Genomic DNA, 10,696 nt, shown 5'->3' with positions numbered 1-10,696 from the left:
CTTTGATATATACACATGTATTTATATTACCCTTTTGTGTCACTCCACAATTAATTGCTTAAAACTTTTATTCAGGAAACCAAATCTACCAGCAAAACTCCAAAAACAAAGAAACAGTAGAGTAAAATTTATCTTTCCATTCTCTTTTTATTTATTTATTTATTATTATTATTATTATTTTAAATTAGACCATGTTTGAATGTCTTGTTCAAAATAATTTAGAAAACTTATTTGGTAGGATAATTTTTAAAACAGTTCCCATAATATAAATAAAGAATGAAAGCAGGAATACTAGTTTGCTATTTTTATGTGTCCTCTCTGATGTTCTTGAAATAAAATTTTCATATATAATAATAATGATTCTTTTTATATAAAGTGTATTAAATATGGTTAAAATAATATGTAAGAAAAAAGTGAGATCATTAGAGCAAAATCATATTTCTGAATAGTTTTTAACGTTAAAAACAATGAAATTCTCCCTTTTGATGTTTTATTGATGTATTTGAATCACAACCTCGTGTTGATCCAATGGCCAAAAATAGCACTTTTGTGGAAGAAGCATTTCATAATAACATGTTCTCCCATGGAGCAATTTTGAAGATAATACATTGAAATTATCTTTAGAGTCGAGAGCTTATTTAAGTTATAATAATTTGCGTGTTTGTATTTTAAGCCTTATATTTATATATTTAATTTTTCAACTTTTATAATTTCTAATAACGTCTTTAAATTTTGATTATACTTCTATAGTTCTATTTAGCCTATCCTATCAATACAACAAATGAAAGCTCACATGACATGCCCATCAGATCAAATTTGGTTAACTTGATATAGCATGTAGATTGATACACTAATAAATGTATTAACATCCAAAGGAGCATCTAGATGTCAAAAAAAAGAAAAAAAAGAGGGAATATTCTTGAACTCCGAGGTTTGTTTCGAGATTTTTGTATATATGATCTAATGCTACCAAGCCAATGAAATGATGTTACAAGGCACTATTGTGTTTTCTCAAAATTGCTGGTACAATCATCCAGTCGGGGTCGTGAGTGCCTTGTCATCACTATATTATAGTGTAATCCTGTCGTAATTTTTTTGAAAAATCATTCTACATTTGATGTTAAAAAAATATTCAAACTTAGCCTATTAAGGAACAACATAAATTGAAATAATTGTAGTAAGAGAACATTGGCCATTGGTGTTTTTTTAAAAGTTTTCTTTTTGAAAAAACATCGTCCTTGAAATGAGTATCGCATTAGGCCAGCTTCAACTGTTTTATGATGGGTGCAACATCCTTCATTGGTAGAAGGAGTTTCACGCATAGAATCCTCTATGATATTAACAGAAGGTCAGTTTTCATTTGGATTGGGCCATTTTGTATTAACGCTTCTAGGATTGGGTCATTCGTACAAAAATATCTTCAATTATACCTCTAAATTCTGAAAAGTTTCATTTTAACTCCTAAAATCTAATTTTCATTTTTATTTTTCAAAACAATTGAAGACTTTTGTTGGTAAACTCAAAGACAAAAAAGTTCATGTATATTTTATATATTGCTTAAATGAACAAATCTAAACACATTTGAGGTGGAGCTAGTTAAAAAAGATCATAGGAAAGAACAAAAATTTGAGGTCATGGGGTTGAAAGGAGGAAGAAGACAATAGATGTGACAATAGGGTTTAAATTGTTTTGAAATAAATTTCAGACTTCAGAGATTAAAATGAAACTTCTCTTTGTTTCATTGAACCCAATCTCGTTCAGGTTACTTTCCATAATTTAGCTTACAATAATCTTTTGAAAACTTTTTTTGGAATTGAAACTAGGTAAGAATTTTCCAACTCTATTGAATGAACCTACTGATTGATCTTGTTGTTTTGGCAGTTTGTGTCAGTTTTGGTCCTTTAGTTGATTGTTTTAGTATCTTTCCCCTTGTAAATTGTGAGCAGCATTTACCTAAACATCAAACTCATTGAAACCCTAAACCTTCCAAACCATTTGATTTCACTTTCCTTAATCATTTTTCCTAATAAAAACAACCACTAAAAACCAACACATTGGCCACCAAACACACTATCCTAAACTACCTTTTTCTTTTTTAAAATGTTTTTCAAGAAACTTTTTTTATTCCTTTTCAAATTCAAATTCCCATTTCATGTCACTTTGCATTGTTTTGGTAACTTTGTTTGGTTTGAATTTAAATTAATTTCAAAAGTTTTGACCAGCCTTTGGTAAAATGTACTCATTGTTATCTTTCCTTTTAACTTGTTGATTTAATTATCTCTCTCAACTTACACAAAAAATTTGTAATTGTAAGTTTTTGAAATTGCAAAGCCCCAAGGAAAACAAAAGCATACATACTTCATGCTAAATTTTCTTTTTCCCTTCTTTTTTAGTAAGGGTAACAAGAGAGAAGTAAAGCACACAAAGTTAAGGACCATGATTAAGAAATGAGAGAATAAACTCGCCATGGTGGATGATTTTCAAGTCAAATTCTCGAGAACAACAAAAAAATAGATGATTAGTCTGGAAAGAAGAAACTACTTTGTTAAAAAGAAAAAACAATACAATTTCAGAAAAGAAGCACTCATTTATGAAAAATTATAAGATTTCCGAAGTAATATGATCACAAATTAGAATTTTCAAAAATAAAAAAAATAAGGAAACTATTTACACAAAATAGTAAAATTTTAATTTTCTTTGATAGAGATTAATAGAGGCGGATAGAAGTCTATCAGTGTCTATTAAAGTCTATCACTAATAGACACTGATAGAAGTCAGTGTCTATCAGTGTTTTTTCTTCTATTATTTTTAGAAATAATTTGACATTTTTTCTATTTCAAAAAATTTTCCATCATAAAAATATACAACTTTTTATTAACTTTTCTATATGTATATATAAAATGATTTTCAATATAATAATTTTCAAACTATTAGTAGTATTAGTCCTCATATCATGTAGGTAACAAAAGTAGTTTTGTTCAATTCAATTTATTCGACATTACATTATATGTTAAATTATGCAGAATATCTCTAAATTTTGTACTTTGTGTAAAACATATCTTTAAACTTTTAAAAATGTAAAAAATGCCCTTAAACTTCCTAAATGAGTTTCTTAGTTTTGGATGGATACCATTAGTATTTTGTGTAAAAAATATCTCTAAACTTTCAAAAGTTTAAAAATACTCTTAAACTTAAAAAAATGTTAAAAAATACCCTTACTATTAATGAATAGAAACCGTTAATATTGTCTTACTTCTCCGTTTTCTATATTTTTTTTTCTCCAATCTCTTCTTCAATTCTCTCTTACTTCACTTTTTGTTAACATTTATTTATAAAAATAAGTAAATAAATAAAATCGCATACTTGTATATGGACTATAATAAGAAGAAAGAGAATAAAGGAAGTCCAATGGATTTTAGGACTTAAATATTTTAACAAAGTTGTACGTTAGCCAAATACATTTTTTTATTACTATTTATCGTTTTGATATGTTTTAAAGGGAGATTTTGACTTGAAATTTTGTGGACTTTTATGATTTAACTTAAAATTTTGATTCACGAGAAAATTGGGGTAAGTTAAGAAAATGAAGATAAAAACAAAATTATCTATATGGAAAAAAAATGAGAATATCTATATAACTTATTTTATAATTATATTTTTCGAACTTAAGGAAACTTCAAACGACAACATGAGCATTTTTATTATTTTTTTTCATTTTAAAGTTATTTTTGTAACGAGGTATAACTGTTTTCCCTCCAAAACTAACCGTAAGTGTATTTTTAAACTCTTTTGAAAGTTTAAATGTATTTTTGAAACTTTTGAAAATTTAGGGATATTTTGACATAAAGTGCAAAGTCGAAGGGCATTTTTTTATATATAATTTAGCTTACATTATATGAAACAATTTGGTTTGATTTGGTATGAGACAAAGGAATATATATCCAAATTCCAAGCTATTAAAAATAAATTGACATATTGAAAATGAAATAAAAACAATAAATTGGATTCATTTTGTTGGGTTGGGCAGTCATTTTTGGAGGGGCTTTCTTCACACACAACAATTTGTACACAAGAAGTTAAAACTTGGAAATATTGTCAAACAGCTTCAAAAAGGTCAACACAAATTTTGCTAATCTTCAAAATGCATAAATGTGAATGAGAGAAACAATAATCTCATACTGTTCAAATATACATGCAAAAATATAAATGCTGTTTTTTTTTTTTTTTTTTTTTTTTTTTTTTTTTTTTTTTTTTTTTTCTCTTCTTTGAATTTCATTCTTTATTATTTTTGAATATGACATATACATTACTAAGAAATGAGAAATAGGAAAAAAAAGAAGTTCCAAGAGGGTACATATTTGGTATGCTAAGATGATAAATAAATAAAAAAATTAATGAATTTTAAAGGGAATAACTTTATTATTCAAGCATGATTTAATTATTTTTTAATTTGCATATAGATAATCAAATTTATGTTGAATTGTTTTTTATTAATGGTATATATTAAATTATTTATTCCAATGAATTATAATGACATATGGTTTGAATTTCTATTCTTTTTTAGTGGTTAGCATATAAACCAATTGTCCCTTGGGAGTATATGGGGCTTTGACATTGGTATCTAAAGGCTTGGGAATTAGATGTTATTGGCATGTGAGGGGAGAATCAAATTCTAAGAAATTAGATATGATTGTACTCAAGAGCTAGTGAAGAGAATATGATTAATTTTGATTCAATTTTTTTTGTTTAGAATAATGTTACCAAAAGTTTTAGTAAGTGAAAAATGAAGATATATAAACAAAAAATCAACTTAACGGTTTTGACGTGTGAAAATATATATATATATATATATATATATTTAATTTATGAGTTTACAATCCAAGAGCATAACTTATTAAGTAAGACATTACTTCCTTTAAGGTTATAATATAAGAAAGTATTAAAAAAATAAAAACGATTACATAAACTTTAAATACAAAATTTCAAAAGATAAGAACTCTTACCTTTTCAAATGTCATCAATTTTTGTTCTAGATCTCTCCCCTTCTCTTTATGATCATCACCTTTAATCGAATAATAAAAATCTACAATTTTTCATTCATACTTATTTCAACGACTTGACATTTATCGAGACATAAAAATAATATAAATAAAATTGAAGGTATTCAAGAGTATAGTCAAATTAACTACCTATAATTTGTTTGCAGTTCAGAAATTTTTAGTTCGAATCAACCCGTACTTAAAAAGAATTGAAGATCCTATATAGTAAAAAAAATTTGGTGAAATGGAGTGGGTTCTTATCATAGTTCATGAGATTGGAAGTAAGAATCTAAGAACAACAAACTGGTGTAAGATGCCTAAAAAAATTATTAAAAAAAAAAAGTTCAATTGCAAAATGTTTAAATATAGAAATGACCTAATATTGTGTTGGAAAACATTCAAAATGTAATAATGATTTTTTTTTAAAAAAAATTAATTTTAGAAGATGTGAATTTATATTTAATAGATTAATTAACTTTTAAAATATTTGAATATATAAAGGAGCTTTTAGATCTAAAATTTAAAATTCAAGAATCTATTCAACATCAAAATAGAAAATTGAAAACTTAGAGATTTAAAACTTTTGAAAGTTTGGAGACCAAATTGACATAAACTTCAAAATTTAATGACTTTAATTGATAAGTTAAAAAACATTAGTCTCTAGACTTCGGTAGAATTAACAAATTTAGTCTATGAAGCCTACAATAATTTAGTCTATAAGTATATTTCTTAAACTTTAATATGAAATTTTAGTATTTATAATTTAAAGTTTTAAAATTTTAGTCCCTACCATGAAAAATATGGGTAAGATTAAACTACATTTATTATTTACACATGTAAATCGATAAGTTGGTTATAAACTCAATGTCCTTATAAACTACAAAGACTAAATCGTTATATAATAAAATTTAATTAAGTGAAAAGAAAACGAAAAAGATGACCATGTTGTTTCTCTCACTCCTTCAAAATAGTGAATGCTTGACTTATAACTTGCTTTCATTTACAAAGTCTCCTCCTCTTTTTCTTTACATCTATGCAATTTTGAATTGAACATGATTTGGTCTCATTTTATGAATCACAAATACTTCATGTGAGGTAAAAAATCAATATCAGACACGTATCGGTATCAGATACAGTACTTTCAGATATTTCCCAGATACGTATCTAACATGCGATTTGACGTATCTATTTCTACACATTTTTTTTAAAGAAAAAATACAAGCAACTCATCTAATCTTTCCCAATCTAAAACTAGGTAACCTATTTAAAAAGCTCACTACTCGAGTCCAAAACTAAAAGGAAAAAAAAAAAAATAACGAACCAAACGTTAGACTAGAATCATCTAATCTCCATCTTTACATTTGAGTCCCCATAAAGTCCACCAAAATATAAACCATTTGGACATCTTCAACAATTCAATGAAGAAATTTTTTGTTTATCTTCATACTTCTCCCTCTAATATTCTTCTTCTTATTTGCAATATGAGTAGCTTTTCTATTGCATTTTATTAACTATTGTACTTCAACATATTAGATATTGTTTTTTTATATTGTATTTCAATGTTTGTATTCTATTTTGTGCTATTGTTATTAACTTGTATGTTAAATTTATCTATATCCTAGATTTTTTTTTAAAGAAAAAGAAAATGTATATTCAACTATCTAGTTTTTTAGAAATATATACATTAAAAAATATATAAAAAAATGACGCATCCGTAGACGTATCCGTACCTTAGATTTTTTAGAAATGGACAAATCATCGTATCCGATCATATCCGTATCGTGTAGGATATGTGTATGTGCTTCATATATATATATATCAAAATAGAAGTAAGAAGAGTTTATGATATGATTGAAATATGTAAATAGGGTTGTTTTGAATCTATTTGAAGGATTAAAATATTTTTTGAAAAGAAAAAGAAAGTAGTAATTGGAAATGTAGATGGAATAGAATTTGTTGGGAGGAGTTTATTATTGAATAATTTGGTGCAAGTAAGGTGAAAAAGAAGAGAGAGAAAGAAAGAAGGGAAGCAAAAAAGTGGGAGACTTAATGAAAGAGGAGAAAGAGAGAGGGAGTGATGTGGGGTTGGATTTGACCAAGTTGGTAAGATAGAAAGGAAAGACAAGTGGTTAGTGGTTACACAATGGGCATTAGCCATACCCATAACCCAAATCCTCATTTGCCTTTCATTTCTGTTCTATATATCCCTTTTACCCTTTTTTTGCCTTTTTCCACATCACATTCCTCATTTTTCTCCCATTATATATTTCCAGGAACTCCCTTCTTCTTTACTTTCTTCGTCTCTACAAAATTTTCATTCCATTCAACTTGATTTTGTGCTGTTATGGGAAGATCCCCTTGCTGCGAAAAAGCCCATACCAACAAAGGCGCTTGGACCAAAGATGAAGATCAACGCCTCATCGATTACATTCGCCTCCATGGTGAAGGCTGTTGGCGAACTCTCCCTAAGGCTGCTGGTACGTTTTCTATTTCTTCTTCTTCTTCTTCTTCTTCTTTCCTTATTTTTTGTATCTTTCTTTCTTCAATATTAGGATTGCTTCGTTGTGGCAAAAGCTGTAGGCTTCGTTGGATCAATTACCTTCGCCCCGATCTTAAACGTGGCAATTTCACTGACGATGAAGATGAACTCATCATCAAACTCCATTCCCTTCTTGGAAACAAGTCTCTCACTCATTTCAACATTGTTTTCCTTCAATTTCTTCATTTGGGTTTTTCAAATTTTCTTCTATCTCATTTGGGTTTCTTCTCTTTTTCAATTTTGTTAATTAGATGGTCTGTGATTGCGGGTCGATTACCTGGAAGAACAGACAATGAAATCAAAAACTATTGGAATACCCACATCAAGAGAAAACTCATCAGCCGTGGCATCGATCCACAAACCCACCGCCCTCTTAACGAACCCGCCGTTGCCGCCACTTACCGCAATCATCATCCCACGCCCAACAATTCCTCTTCTTCTTCCTCCTCTGTTCCAATCGCAGAGCTTCCCATCATGAAGCCTGCAATCAACGTCCACTCCTCCCAACCCGACGAAGAAGGAAGCGGCACCACCACGGAGATGGATCCGCCGCTGCCTGCGGCGGATCCCAAGGCCGCGACGGCGGCGGTCTTTGTGAAGACAGAGGTGAATTTGGAGCTCTCAATTGGATTGCTGCCATTTCAGGCAGAGGCCGCAAGGGGGTCGTCGAGGAGCTCGGCGGAGTCGAGATTGCGACAGAGAAGCCCGTTGGTGTGCTTGTGCTACCAGTTGGGATTAGAGAACAACAACGGGGAGTGTTGCCGGAATTGCCAGAGGTCATATGGGTGGTTGTGTGGGTTCCGGCCAAGTGCTTTGGGTTCTTCATAGACACATTTTTACAAACAGCTTGTCGGAGATAGAAGAGAATAATTATCAAATCCAAGTCTCCCCACTTTCAATAGCAAAAAGTTTTAGGTAAAAATTATTAATTATTGTAATGTAGATATAGATATTGTAGATTGACAAGATTTTATTCACTCAAAAGAAAAAAAAAAAAAGAATCTTATTAATTTTGGGTCATTTTCCATCATAGCTAAAGCAAAATATGTAAATCCTCAATTTGCATATCCTCTTGCTTACTAAAAGAGGATTCATCTATAAGTAATGATCATCTATGACATCTTCTCTTCTTTGTACCCAATTACTTTTATGATAATTCTTTAGCTATTAATATAATCAAATAATTATCTATTCTTTTCTTTTAATGTCAAATTAATTATAAAAGTTGACGACGAAGTGTTTAAATAAACATCAATCTTTAAAATAATAATTAATGTCTTATTCACTTAATATACTTGAATCGATTCATCTTACTTTTTAAAAATGTCAAAAAGTTTTAAGTTAAAAGATTATTTACAATAACAATCCAATTAAAAAAAATATTAAAAGTTCGCCATATTAATATATTTTCAAATTCTAAAAGAAAGTACTTAAAACATAAACTAATTTGTTTGATAACTACTTGTTGTTTTTTTCTATACAATAATTATCATTTCTCATAAGAAAACATTTTATTATGTTCTTGTTTTTTTTGTTAGACTATATTTTGTTACTAAAAGAGTTCCTTGATGAACTATCTCAATTAATACAATCTTTTAAAAGTCCAAATCTTTGCTCCTTGTTATGAACTGACAAAAGTTTTTATTTATTTATTTATTATTTTATTTAGCAAAAGTGAGTAATAATTGAGATAAAAAAGAGGCATTTTGGGTGGCTCTCTTCCATTGCAACACAAATTAATTTGGTGGAAGGAATTTGGTAGTGTGGAAAATGTCAATTCCCAACCCAATAACCATGTTAATTTCACAATATATATATATATATATATATATTCATTAGTTTAAAATGCATAATATTAGATTCATTAGGTATATATGCTTCTCAATCCAACTTCCTATTACACCTACACCTAATTTTATATCAAAACAATTCAGCTTTACAATATTCTTCTTAACTTCATAAAAAAAAACATATTTATTTGTTTTTTTTTCCCATTTTCTTAACATGGGAGATTACAGGGTGTCTAGCCCCCCAAATTGGGTTGGATTGAGTGGGTAAAAAAAAAAAAAAAAACTCACCCACCATTTGGTTCACCAATTATTAAAAAAGTTTATTACCTCGTTATTTGCATTAACTCACATTTCTCACCTCGTTATTCACATAAACTCTCCCAATTTCTCTCTTCCTATAATAATTACGAACTCAATTCAACTCTATCCACCAAATGTCCCATAAGTAATAATGCACATCAAAACTGTTTATTTGTTTCTTTATATAAGTTTTTCTTTATAAAAAAAATTATAGAAAAATAGGATATAATGGATCAATCAAGATTATAGGAACAAGATATCTCGAATATCTCTCAAACATTAATATCTTTTAGTTCAACGATAATAGGAGAGTAGTTAAGAATTTTGAACTTCTAATCTCTTAATTGAAAATATAATGTTTTTATCAAATGAATTATCAATAAAATATCTAAATGACAAATATAGGTAAAATATTAGATTTCCCCCCCTATGTTTGGCCAATGATTTTATTTAAAAATGAAGTAAATGTGTATAAGAGAAGCTTGAATTTTCACTTTATGGTATCTTGTAATTAACTTGAAGTGGTATATTCTTCTTAATACTCATTTGTAAGGAGAGGAGGGGGGGAAGAAGTTAGGGTTTGAATATGAGCAATATGAGACACTTGCACAAGTTGGTGGGGCTTAAGAATTTATTAGCACATGACTTTTGGTAATATAATTGTAATTCATTCACCTTTGTTTGAGTAATGACATTTGATCATATTCAATGCACAACATAGATACATCAAGAAACACATATTCTTTAATTTCAAACATAAACTTAATATATATTAACATATCAATTTAATTTCTAAATTCGCACCCACTAGTTAATATAATGTTTATAAAAGGGAAGAGTTGTAAATATGAAGATTCATATGACTTATAATATATATATATACATTTGCTCTCTAGTGGATAGGGCTTAGAAATTTTACCCAATTTGGTTTGAATTTTGATTCATTTGTTATGTGCTTTTAATCTCACATCAAACTTGACTTCGTATGTATTACATCAAAGAGTAGAGTAGACTATCAATTAAGTTCA

General features: G+C 28.4%; 1 protein-coding gene across 3 annotated transcripts; it reads left to right on the top strand.

Moving 5' to 3' along the window:
• Positions 1 to 7,188: 7,188 nt before the first annotated feature.
• LOC120080614 (transcription factor MYB8-like) lies at positions 7,189 to 8,719 on the top strand. 3 transcript variants are annotated; one of them, XM_039035345.1, is made up of 3 exons: positions 7,198 to 7,516; positions 7,592 to 7,721; positions 7,830 to 8,719. In XM_039035345.1, the coding sequence occupies exons 1-3, from the start codon at positions 7,384 to 7,386 to the stop codon at positions 8,404 to 8,406; spliced, it is 840 nt and encodes a 279-aa protein (XP_038891273.1). In that variant the 5' UTR covers positions 7,198 to 7,383; the 3' UTR covers positions 8,407 to 8,719. The 3 variants fall into 3 exon arrangements, with proteins under 3 accessions (XP_038891270.1, XP_038891271.1, XP_038891273.1); XM_039035342.1 differs by having other exon boundaries at positions 7,189 to 7,516; positions 7,592 to 8,719; XM_039035343.1 differs by having other exon boundaries at positions 7,191 to 7,721.
• Positions 8,720 to 10,696: the final 1,977 nt, after the last annotated feature.

This window comes from Benincasa hispida, chromosome 6 (assembly GCF_009727055.1).
Source record: "Benincasa hispida cultivar B227 chromosome 6, ASM972705v1, whole genome shotgun sequence".
Lineage (NCBI taxonomy): Eukaryota > Viridiplantae > Streptophyta > Magnoliopsida > Cucurbitales > Cucurbitaceae > Benincasa > Benincasa hispida.
Note: the sequence above shows the minus strand (reverse complement) of the source record. Positions and strands in the feature narration are given on the sequence as shown.

Bases quoted from the DNA above. Each gene is read 5' to 3' on its own strand.
- LOC120080614 (XM_039035342.1), top strand. From the start codon at position 7,384: ATGGGAAGATCCCCTTGCTGCGAAAAAGCCCATACCAACAAAGGCGCT. The intron at 7,517-7,591 runs GTACGTTTTCTA...CTTCAATATTAG, and splicing joins AACTCTCCCTAAGGCTGCTG to GATTGCTTCGTTGTGGCAAA.